At 42.6% G+C, this 13144-nt stretch overlaps 2 protein-coding genes across 2 annotated transcripts in view; both read right to left on the bottom strand.

Moving 5' to 3' along the window:
• The window catches only part of LOC113017716 (NACHT, LRR and PYD domains-containing protein 12-like), a 1242929-nt gene that overhangs the window by 519002 nt on the left and 710783 nt on the right, over window positions 1–13144 (bottom strand). The window contains exon 15 of the mRNA XM_080296777.1: window positions 5635–5832. Coding sequence (XP_080152903.1) covers window positions 5635–5832 — 198 coding nt within the window. The remainder of the gene's footprint in view (window positions 1–5634; window positions 5833–13144) is intronic.
• LOC113017485 (NACHT, LRR and PYD domains-containing protein 12-like) overlaps window positions 1–13144 on the bottom strand; it is a 255890-nt gene that overhangs the window by 62883 nt on the left and 179863 nt on the right. The window lies entirely within an intron of this gene.

Genomic DNA, 13144 nt, shown 5'->3' with positions numbered 1-13144 from the left:
AAAGTCGTACATTTCTCATAAAAACAGGACAAAGACTTGAAAAAGTCGTGTTTTTCCTTCCAGGAACCACATGGCTTCACTTTTATAGGTGAAGTGTGACAGAAATGGACATATTTGAAATCAATGATATCAAAGCTGGAATCAAATGAGTCCAAGTCTTCTGCTGATTCAGCATCACATTCATCTTTGCTCCTTGTTCTGCATCCCCACCATAAATATAAAGAGGCAAAACTCACATTTTCCAAAATCCTCTTTAAGCTTCGACAGTAAAGGAAGATAGTTTTATACAAGTCTTTGTGGTTTTCTTGTCACCCAGATGCCCGAGTACTTAAACTTGTTATAGCTGGGTTTAAAAGGGGCTAAAATACACAAAACTCCCCAGTTGTCGTACAGATAGACTTTGCCTCGCTCTTCCCAAAATTCACTTTATATCCAGAAATTGTCCCAAATTCCTTAAGTATGCATTAAGGTGACCTTGAGGCTCTTAAAGGCGCCTATAAATAAAACGTATTATTATTATTATTATTGTAAGTCTATCCAAAAGTTTGCGGAGGCTGTTCGATGGGTTGGAAATAAATAAAATCATGTCGTCGGCATAAAGAGAGACTTCATGTTCGATACCCCCTCGATGTTTTCCCTCAACACCAACACATTGTCTCAGAGCAACAGCTAGCGGTTCAATGGCAAAAAGGAGACAGAGGGCATCCCTGTCCTGGGGGGCAGATTATTGTTAGTCTGGACGGCTGTTAGAGGGGAGCAATACAATACTTTTATCCAAGATACAAAATTAAAGACACATTTTTTAAGCGTATAAAAAAAAATCCCATCTCACCCGATCCAACGCCTTTTCTGCGTCAAGCCAAATGACAGTTTCCAATGTATCACCTTTAACATGGGTATAAATGATATTTAATAGAGCTCTAATGTTCAAAAAAGAGTGCCTAATAAAGCCCGTCTGGTGAAATAATGGAGGACAAATACTTGTGTAAGCGACGGGCCAACACTTGAGCCAGGATCTTGGTGTCTGTGTTGAACAAAGATATTAAACGACATGAACGACAATCTAAATGGTCTTTTTCCTGTTTTACAATTAAACACATCACTGCTTGATGCATTGTTGGAGGCAACGACTGTGAGAGGAAGGATTCTTCAAAAGTTGATTTTAACAGTGAATTCAGTCGGTCAGAAAACTTTATGAAAAAATCAGATGGATACCCGTCAGGGCAGCAGATTTTCCAGACTGCATGCTCCGTACGGCCGTTTCAATTCCAACATTAGAGACAGGTTCCTCCAGACTAGCGATCGCATCTTCTCCCAAGGAGGGAATATCAAACACCTTATTGAAATCATTGTGGATCTCAAGGATAGTTTGGTTGTCTGTAGACCTTATTCCCTGGTCATTGTAGATCTCAAGGATAGTTGGTTAGCTGTTCTTAGTCGTAGCTGGTGAGCTGATAACTCGCCTGTTTTTTCTCCATGTTCATAAGCGTAGCTGCAACTTTGACTAAGCTTGTTTTGTAGATATGAGATTGTATTCAGTTTGTCATTGTAACCGCTGTGTATATAATACAGGCTCAGGAGAGTGGCTGTACACAGCATGTAGTTTAGTCATTTCATCAGCTAACTGAGAGAGGCGCTCGGTCCCTATTTTATTCCAACCGCCCCCAACATGTCCGGCTGGATAACCACTGCTCATCTACCATCACAATGAACACCGGTGTACCACAAGGCTGTGTGATGAGCCCTTTCCTCTACTCCCTCTTCACCCACGACTGCAGACCTGCTGATGGTTCCAACACCATCATTAAGTTTGCAGATGACACCACGGTGATTGGCCTCATCAGTGACAACGATGAGGCCGCCTACAGGGAGGAGGTGGATCGTCTGGCTGAGTGGTGCGACAGAAACAACCTGCTGCTTAACACTGAGAAGACCAAGGAGCTCATCGTGGACTACAGGAGGAATGCTGACCCACATCCACCCATCCACATTAAGGGGACAGCTGTGGAGCGTGTGAGCAGCTTCAAGTTCCTGGGAGTCCACATCTCCGAGGATCTCATCTGGACGACCAACTGCTCCAAGCTGGTCAAGAAGGCTCACCAGCGCCTCTTCTTCTTGAGGACTCTGAGGAAGAACCACCTGTCCTCAGACATCCTGGTGAACTTCTATCTTTGCACCATCGAGAGCATCCTGACCAACTGTATAACAGTCTGGTACAGGAACTGCTCTGCCTCGGACCGGAAGGCGTTGCAGAGGGTCGTGAAAACTGCCCAGCGCATCGCCGGAGCACCACTTCCTGCCATAAAGGACATCTACAGGAAGCGGTGTCTGAAAAGGGCTGGGAAAATCATCAAAGACCCCAGTCACCCATCACATGGACTCTTCACCCTCCTGCCCTCCGGGAGGCGCTACAGGAGCCTCCGAACTAAGACCACCAGGTACCGGAACAGCTTCTTCCCCACAGCTGTCAGACTCCTGAACTCTGCCTCCTGACATCTGACCCACGTTAAACTCATGGACTGAACATACACACACCCACAATGGACAACTGTACCCTCAAACACACAATAATAACATGGACTGAATCACCACTCACAACCACCAGCACTTTATATAGCCTCTGTAGAAACTATCTACATATCTCACTTATCTTAACTGCACTACTGTATAGCTCTGTGTAAATAATCATTCTGTACATTCGATAATCTTTAATCCTACAACTGTTTACAACTTGCATAGTTCCCATTTCTGTATAGCTGTATATCTCAGATTTCTGTAAAGTTATTTATTTCATATTCTGTATAGTTTTTCATATTTATATCCTGTTCATATCCTGTACATAGCTTGTACTCACTACAGCCTGTACATACTTATAGTTATAGAATATTCACAACATACTTCATACCGTGTACATTATAACATACCACAATAGACCCATTTCTGTAATATACTCACATATCTATATTATTGCTAATATATATTGTAATATATCTATATCACTAAAGCACTTCTGGATGGATGCAAACTGCATTTCGTTGCCCTGTACCTGTGCATGTGCAATGACAATAAAGTTGAATTCTATTCTAATTCTATTCTATTCTATTCTGTTTGGCACAAAATGAAATTATTTGGCCTCTCAGATGCTTTTAGAGATTCCCAAATGACTGATGATGACATCTCTGGGGTCTGATTGATAGAAAAAAAATGTCTTTGAGACCTTTTGTAACTGACAAACTCTTCATCTGCTAACAACACTGAGTTGAATCTCCATGGCTGATAGTTGGAGCAGGCATCAGGAATACACATTGAAAAAACAAGAGGAGAAATCACCAGAGTCTTATAATCACATTCTGTAACTAAAGGGAGACGTTTTTCTATACAAATATATGTTTTATGGACATTAGAAAAAAAGAGTATTGACGTGAAGCAGGATTATGAAATCTCCATACATCAGCCAGCCCATAATTATCAAGAAAGCTCTGAATGACGCATGCTGACTTTGGACTAAGTGTACTTTTGTGTGAACTGTGGTCCATAGCAGATAATGAGCAGTTTAGGTCTCCCTCAAAGATGATATTGTGTGATGACATATTGGGGAGCCGCGCAAAGACATTAGTGAAAAATCTGTGATCGTCCCAATTAGAGGCGTAGATATTTGCTAAGATCAAAGGAAAACCATAAACTATATTTTCTGCACTTAAAATCCTGTAATTTTCTCATAAATCGACAGTGCGCCTTATGGATGAATTCTGGTTGTGCTTACTGACCTCGAACCGATTTTATGTGCTACACGGCGCTCAGAAACCTTTCAAAAGATGTTTTGGTACGACTTTGCTCAGCTACGAGGCCGCACCGCTTGATGGATTGTTGGAGCATTACAGCTACGAGGAGCCTCGCGGAGTGATACGTACTCTGCTTCAACGTAATATTACTGTATTGAGTGTGTATAAGGACCATAAATGGCACCTGTTACATTCGCGCTGTCTTCTCTGCATCTTTCCCCTTTTCCTCTGGTAGAGTCGGACTCATCCAGAGGAAACATTCCTGTTTACCCTCAACTTTCTCAAGATGTTTGTCCACTCCTGACTCGGTTACAAAGAGGGTTTCAAACTCCAGGCTGTCAGTCACGCAGTAGAACCTGGGAACAGAGCAGCTGCTTGTTATTATGCTCAGCGTCTGTTAGTTTACATTTTGACTGCACGATTGTGAGCTTTTTGTTATGCACAAAAACAACATTGTTTTCTTTTATTTATGGAGCATTATTATTTAATAAATGCTGATCATTTATTCCTGAGTAATTGTTTCATGTACATCTACGCTGTATGTTAATAAATGTGCCTGTGTGAGATTTGGGACACAGCTTTGACTAAGAACTCTCTTTTTGTTCGAACTTTCTGGCTTTAAAAATATCGAGATATATATCGTATATCGCCATCCAGCTAAAGAATATCGAGATATGAACTTTGGGTCATATCGCCCAGTCGTAATATTGCAATAGGTTGTCCGTTAAACTCAAGCGGGGCTTGGGCCCTGGCACGGCGTAGCCACACAATCCTGGTAGTAGTGACGCTCGGCTATGACGGCGTGCGGGTTACCAGCTGGCTTTCTCAGGATAGGGCTCCTGTGTGAGCGGTCGACAATAACGTCTTTATCCATACCCAGCACTTCACGTAGTAGCACGGATACGGCCGTGGAGGAGCTCGAGTCCAGGCCCTTTGGGATCCCTATGATGTGGATGTTAGCTCTCCGCTTCCTGCCTTCATCACATTTATCCTTCAGGTCAGACAGCTCCTCCTTCATACTCTCTACTGTAGACTGCAGGGTGGTCACCTCATCGCTCCACATTGACAGCCCATCCTCAGCTTCTTTCACTCTAACCTTTACTCCATCAACTTCGCCGCACGTCGTGTGAGTGTAAACCACTACAACATGTAGACGGCCGTCTGCAGGCTGGATGTAGCACCACCGCAGAGACGTGCTGCAGCTCTGTTTAGTTACCCAGCTGACAGCAGAGGCTGTAGTTTACTGTTACCAACATGGAAAACTGAAGCTTCATCAGATGGAGCTACAGAGCTGGAGAACAAAGGAGACTGAGAGGCCAGAATGATGTGGGAGGAAACATCAAGAGCCTGTTTGAAAGGAGACACATGTGGATGCTGTGCCAGTCTGTGGTCTGTCAGAAGTCAGCTGAGTCACACTGCAAGAAGCTGCAGAATCTCAGAGGAGGAGATTTGGAAGTGTTTGTGGGACAAACTGGACTCAAAGAAAGAAGATGTTTGTGAAGTCTTTGGTGGAGGTGAGCAGTGTGAAGCAGAACACATGCAGATGAATCAGGAGGGAACAAACTGAGTGGGCAGAGCTGTCTGAGCCCCGCCCACACAAACACAGCTCTCTGAATCAGTAAAGGTGGGCAGGCCGCGTGTGGGCCGCGGGCCATACGTTGAGTATCACTGTTTGAAATGTGAACATTGTTCTGCTGCAGTCAATGGACTAAACCAGAGAAGAAGAAAACAGACTTTACCATGAAGATCCTCAGTGTGGATCAGTATAATATCAGCCTGATGTCTGCAGTTTAGTGTCAGCACAACTTTCACATCATATTCATCTCAGCACAACTAAAACATGCTGACTGACCTCAGAGTTTCAAGTTTACATCCTGGACTCTCCAGGAAACCACACAGATGCTTCACTCCTGGATCCTGCAGCTTGTTCTTAGTTGAAGAAGAGAAGGAGTCATTACTCAGGTCCAGCTCTCTCAGATGGGAGGGGTTGGACTTCAGTGCTGCTGCCAGATAATCACAGCTGATCTCTGACAAACCACAGTTCTTCAATCTGTATAAAGAATGAAAGATGTAAGTTTATTAGACAAAGTGCTTGAAATCATTCAGTGTTTCATCATCTGTTCAGAGCTGAAGAAGGTTCAGAATGTAGAAGTTTAGAAAATGGAAACTCCAAACAGCTGAAGCCAACAGGAAGCAGCTTCAAACAAACACAACAAGAGAAAAAACTCTGAATGTTTCACATTAAAGTCGTACATTTCTCATAAAAACAGGACAAAGACTTGAAAAAGTCGTGTTTTTCCTTCCAGGAACCACATGGCTTCACTTTTAAAGGTGAAGTGTGACAGAAATGGACATATTTGAAGTCCAACACCTTTTTCCAGTCACATTATTAAAGCAGACAAACTACAAGCTCATTTTCATTCCAACAAGTCATCTTCTGACCTGGACTAACAACACTGGTCTCTATGTGCAGCTGGCTGTGAGACCAGTGCTCAGGGAGCGTCTACAAAGTGCAACACTGAAAGAACATCACACACTCATTTGCTTCCAGCACTTTCACACAAACATCTACTGTCATTATTGTCACCAAACTCTGTGGATCCTTTATTGCAAATTCAAATGGGATCAAATGGTCAGACAAAAGAGGGTTATGAGGAAATATGATGAAATGTTGTGTATTAGCAGCAACTTATTGAATCATTTTCCTCAAAAACCAAACAAAATGATTGACAAACATGTTTTTACAAACTCAGTGTTGGACTCGGATCAGCAGGATAAGCTGATGTTTAAAGGCATTTGAGTCTCGCTGTATGAGAGTCCAGTTCTTACTCAATATTTATGGATGATGTTCTTTCAGTGTTGCACTTTGTAGACGCTCCCTGAGCCTCACAGCCAGCTGCACATGGACCAGCTGACATTACCCAGCATTAGAGGCGGCTGTAAAAAATTCATGTTCCCATTTAAATGGTTTTAATTTGAATAAAACGATGTTGATTCATTCAATCCTGAATCGATGTTTAATATAAATGTATTTTGCCAGAATCTCAGGTTAAAGCTCACAAACTATTTCAACAAGCAGCAAACAGCTAAAACAGTAAATGAGAGCAGCTAAACACACAAAGATGGAAACACAGAGCGTGGATCGTTCACTCGACGGCACGTACACGGACACGCCGTCGGGGCTGAAAGTGGACAGCTCACAGATCCTGAAGCTGCAGGTTTCATCTGTCTCCAACCAAAACTGAGTGAAGCAGCAGCAAAAGAAGATCCAAACTCTGCTTCACGTTTGATAAATATGCTCATGAATTCTCTCTGACTTTGGCTGTTCCTGCCTGCACAGCTCTCTCTCTCTCAGTGTACTCCAAGAACAGCTTCAAACATCTGTTTCTGCATCATTCACTGTTTATTAGCCACCAGTCTGCTGTTGTGTTCAGTGCTGTCGGCCTCTGACAGTAAAGCCTCATTTCTGCTGTTCCATGGAAACTTTTTAAAATGATGACAGATTACAAACTCTCAGCTGTGTCTGTAATCAAACCTCTGTAACTTTGCTTCACTTCAGCAGCATCAGCTCATGTTCACATGTTGCTTCATGGTTTGCTTCAGTTTTTGATCGACTGCAGAATATTTTGAAGGTTATCTGCTATAAAAAGCCAGAAGAGGAAAATCTGCTTCATGTGTTTCTGTTTGATCCTCAGTGACTTTGACACAAAGGCCTCTGCTGTGATGATCACACCTCTGATCAAGTCTCACAGTGTCACAACTGATAAATGATCAGAGTTAGAATATTTCTGACTGTCTGCTGTGTGCCGTGACCTTTGACCTGCTAAAGACAGTCAGCTGTGGATTATTCATTGTTGTGTCTGATACTTAGAACTGTGAGGAAGAAGCTACACAGTTAATCAGGGTCCCCTCTCTCTGAATCAGGAAAGGTGGGCAGGCCGCGTGTGGGCCGCGGGCCATACGTTGAGTATCACTGTTTGAAATGTGAACATTGTTCTGCTGCAGTCAATGGACTAAACCAGAGAAGAAGAAAACAGACTTTACCATGAAGATCCTCAGTGTGGATCAGTATAATATCAGCCTGATGTCTGCAGTTTAGTGTCAGCACAACTTTCACATCATATTCATCTCAGCACAACTAAAACATGCTGACTGACCTCAGAGTTTCAAGTTTACATCCTGGACTCTCCAGGAAACCACACAGATGCTTCACTCCTGGATCCTGCAGCTTGTTGTTTTTGTACAGGTCCAGCTCTCTCAGATGGGAGGGGTTGGACTTCAGTGCTGCTGCCAGATAATCACAGCTGATCTCTGACAAATCACAGCTCCTTAATCTGTATAAAGAACGAAAGATGTAAGTTTATTAGACAAAGTGCTTGAAATCATTCAGTGTTTCATCATCTGTTCAGAGCTGAAGAAGGTTCAGAATGTAGAAGTTTAGAAAATGGAAACTCCAAACAGCTGAAGCCAACAGGAAGCAGCTTCAAACAAACACAACAAGAGAAAAAACTCTGAATGTTTCACATTAAAGTCGTACATTTCTCATAAAAACAGGACAAAGACTTGAAAAAGTCGTGTTTTTCCTTCCAGGAACCACATGGCTTCACTTTTAAAGGTGAAGTGTGACAGAAATGGACATATTTGAAGTCCAACACCTTTTTCCAGTCACATTATTAAAGCAGACAAACTACAAGCTCATTTTCATTCCAACAAGTCATCTTCTGACCTGGACTAACAACACTGGTCTCTATGTGCAGCTGGCTGTGAGACCAGTGCTCAGGGAGCGTCTACAAAGTGCAACACTGAAAGAACATCACACACTCATTTGCTTCCAGCACTTTCACACAAACATCTACTGTCATCATTGTCACCAAACTCTGTGGATCCTTTATTGCAAATTCAAATGGGATCAAATGGTCAGACAAAAGAGGGTTATGAGGAAATATGATGAAATGTTGTGTATTAGCAGCAACTTATTGAATCATTTTCCTCAGAAACCAAACAAAATGATTGACAAACATGTTTTTACAAACTCAGTGTTGGACTTGGATCAGCAGGATAAGCTGATGTTTAAAGGCATTTGAGTCTCGCTGTATGAGAGTCCAGTTCTTACTCAATATTTATGGATGATGTTCTTTCAGTGTTGCACTTTGTAGACGCTCCCTGAGCCTCACAGCCAGCTGCACATGGACCAGCTGACATTACCCAGCATTAGAGGCGGCTGTAAAAAATTCATGTTCCCATTTAAATGGTTTTAATTTGAATAAAACGATGTTGATTCATTCAATCCTGAATCGATGTTTCATATAAATGTATTTTGCCAGAATCTCAGGTTAAAGCTCACAAACTATTTCAACAAGCAGCAAACAGATAAAACAGTAAATGAGAGCAGCTAAACACACAAAGATGGAAACACAGAGCGTGGATCGTTCACTCGACGGCACGTACACGGACACGCCGTCGGGGCTGAAAGTGGACAGCTCACAGATCCTGAAGCTGCAGGTTTCATCTGTCTCCAACCAAAACTGAGTGAAGCAGCAGCAAAAGAAGATCCAAACTCTGCTTCACGTTTGATCAATATGCTCATGAATTCTCTCTGACTTTGGCTGTTCCTGCCTGCACAGCTCTCTCTCTCTCAGTGTACTCCAAGAACAGCTTCAAACATCTGTTTCTGCATCATTCACTGTTTATTAGCCACCAGTCTGCTGTTGTGTTCAGTGCTGTCGGCCTCTGACAGTAAAGCCTCATTTCTGCTGTTCCATGGAAACTTTTTAAAATGATGACAGATTACAAACTCTCAGCTGTGTCTGTAATCAAACCTCTGTAACTTTGCTTCACTTCAGCAGCATCAGCTCATGTTCACATGTTGCTTCATGGTTTGCTTCAGTTTTTGATCGACTGCAGAATATTTTGAAGGTTATCTGCTATAAAAAGCCAGAAGAGGAAAATCTGCTTCATGTGTTTCTGTTTGATCCTCAGTGACTTTGACACAAAGGCCTCTGCTGTGATGATCACACCTCTGATCAAGTCTCACAGTGTCACAACTGATAAATGATCAGAGTTAGAATATTTCTGACTGTCTGCTGTGTGCCGTGACCTTTGACCTGCTAAAGACAGTCAGCTGTGGATTATTCATTGTTGTGTCTGATACTTAGAACTGTGAGGAAGAAGCTACACAGTTAATCAGGGTCCCCTCTCTCTGAATCAGGAAAGGTGGGCAGGCCGCGTGTGGGCCGCGGGCCATACGTTGAGCATCACTGTTTGAAATGTGAACATTGTTCTGCTGCAGTCAATGGACTAAACCAGAGAAGAAGAAAACAGACTTTACCATGAAGATCCTCAGTGTGGATCAGTATAATATCAGCCTGATGTCTGCAGTTTAGTGTCAGCACAACTTTCACATCATATTCATCTCAGCACAACTAAAACATGCTGACTGACCTCAGAGTTTCAAGTTTACATCCTGGACTCTCCAGGAAACCACACAGATGCTTCACTCCTGGATCCTGCAGCTTGTTGTTGTTGGTCGAAAACCAGGAGTAGTCATTACTCAGGTCCAGCTCTCTCAGATGGGAGGGGTTGAGCTTCAGCACTGCTTCCAGATAATCACAGCTGATCTCTGACAAATCACAGCGCTCCAATCTGTATAAAGAATGAAAGATGTAAGTTTATTAGACAAAGTGCTTGAAATCATTCAGTGTTTCATCATCTGTTCAGAGCTGAAGAAGGTTCAGAATGTAGAAGTTTAGAAAATGGAAACTCCAAACAGCTGAAGCCAACAGGAAGCAGCTTCAAACAAACACAACAAGAGAAAAAACTCTGAATGTTTCACATTAAAGTCGTACATTTCTAACAAGAGTGTTTTAAAGACAGCGTCACTGATGATCATCTTCTGCCCAGTAAAACTTTGGTTTTCCACATGTGAGTGTTAATGATGCACAAAGACTGTGAGTGCAAAGAGGGAGCGAGGAGGATGACAGAGAGATGGTACAGGAGCATCAAGAACCCGGCGAGGAAATGAGCAGAAGGACTTTGGAGCCTGTTGGATTGAAGCTTTCACAGAGACGTGTTTGACTGGACACCACCAGGACAGACTTTTAATCCCAGGATTTGGATGAGCTTTCTGTCTTTATGGTCACAAATGATGCTGTAACTCTGTGAATGTCCTGGAACTGTCAGCAGTGTGGTTACGTCCTTTTGACCTGAGTTTCCACAGCTCTTATAACAGCAGTGTACATTCAGACTGAGACACGCTTCAGTCTGTATGGACCTGTTTCTGTAGCTGCCACCATCATACTACATGTTTGTACATCAGCTTATCAAATCCTGTCTGCTGTCTTCATTTATTACTCTTCACCTGCTTCACTGTCACTGTGTGGGCGGAGGTGCCTGAGCCCCACCCACACAGACACAGTTCCTCTCTGGAGCTAAACTTCTGCTTCATCTCCGCCTCTTTTCTTCATCCTCCACCTCTCTTTTCTCTTCTTCGGTGTTCTGCAGCCACGGAGCCTCACAGCCGTTAGCATGCCCATACCTGAGCAGCTAGCATTACCCAGCATGCCGTGCAGCAGTGTCAGTTTGTAAATGTGCAAGAATTCCTGCTCCAAACTGTTTCACAGAGTGCTGTGTGCCGTGACCTTTGACCTGCTAAAGACAGTCAGCTGTGGATTATTCATTGTTGTGTCTGATACTTAGAACTGTGAGGAAGAAGCTACACAGTTAATCAGGGTCCCCTCTCTCTGAATCAGGAAAGGTGGGCAGGCCGCGTGTGGGCCGCGGGCCATACGTTGAGTATCACTGTTTGAAATGTGAACATTGTTCTGCTGCAGTCAATGGACTAAACCAGAGAAGAAGAAAACAGACTTTACCATGAAGATCCTCAGTGTGGATCAGTATAATATCAGCCTGATGTCTGCAGTTTAGTGTCAGCACAACTTTCACATCATATTCATCTCAGCACAACTAAAACATGCTGACTGACCTCAGAGTTTCAAATCGACATCGTGGATTCTCCAGGAAACCACACAGATGCTTCACTCCTGAACCCTGCAGCTTGCTGTAGGTTCCACTCAGGTCCACCTCTGTGGGATACGAGGGGTTGGACTTCAGTGCTGCTGCCAGATAATCAAGGCCAATATCTGACAAACCACAGCTCTTCAATCTGTATAAAGAATGAAAGATGTAAGTTTATTAGACAAAGTGCTTGAAATCATTCAGTGTTTCATCATCTGTTCAGAGCTGAAGAAGGTTCAGAATGTAGAAGTTTAGAAAATGGAAACTCCAAACAGCTGAAGCCAACAGGAAGCAGCTTCAAACAAACACAACAAGAGAAAAAACTCTGAATGTTTCACATTAAAGTCGAACATTTCTAACAAGAGTGTTTTAAAGACAGCGTCACTGATGATCATCTTCTGCCCAGTAAAACTTTGGTTTTCCTCATGTGAGTGTTAATGATGCACAAAGACTGTGAGTGCAAAGAGGGAGCGAGGAGGATGACAGAGAGATGGTACAGGAGCATCAAGAACATTAAAGTCTGGCGATTAAATGCCTCACTCCTAAATGACAGCCAGTTTTGTGAGTTCATACATACTGAACTAAATACTTACTTGGAGTTGAACACAACTCCGAAAATATCGCCTTTAACCCTCTGGGATTGCACCAAGGCATACATTAGAGGTCGCATAATATAATTTGCAAGTGCCAGGAAGAAAAGAAAAGAGGCTAGGCGGTGTGAATTGGAGGCCAAAATAAAACACCTAGAGCAACAACACAAAAAAGCACAGACAGCCAATTTGCTTTCCGATCTTAAAATGTTACGTAGTGATCTTAATAGTTTAATAAACGAGAAAATTGAGGGCAATTTCAGATTCACTAAACAAAAGTACTATGAACAGGGTAGTAGGGCTAGTAGATTGCTGGCAATAAGACTCAGGAAACAGCAAACTTGTAATATGGTCCAAAAGTTGAAGTCAGATCAAACCCTAATTACTAAACCAAATCAAATTGCAAGTTGTTTTGCCAATTTTTTCGAGTCATTATATAAAAATTCAGATACATGTAAAGATAACAATACACTATCTGATTTCTTAGAAAAGATCAATTTAAAAACACTGTCAGAGTCTGTAGCAAAGGAGTTAGATGAACCAATTCGACAACAAGAAATTTTACAGGTGATTTCAAACCTTAAAACTAAAAACAGTCCTGGCCCTGATGGTTTTATTAACGAATTCTATAAAAAAACTTAAGGACAAAGTCGCACCCTTATCACTGAAAGCTTACCACTGCGCTCTGGAGACTGGGACTATGGTGCCGTCCTGGAACGATGCTACAATTGTCGTAATCCATAAAGAGGGCAAGGACCC

This window comes from Astatotilapia calliptera, chromosome 23, assembly GCF_964374335.1.
Source record: "Astatotilapia calliptera chromosome 23, fAstCal68.1, whole genome shotgun sequence".
NCBI lineage: Eukaryota > Metazoa > Chordata > Actinopteri > Cichliformes > Cichlidae > Astatotilapia > Astatotilapia calliptera.
Note: the sequence above shows the minus strand (reverse complement) of the source record. Positions and strands in the feature narration are given on the sequence as shown.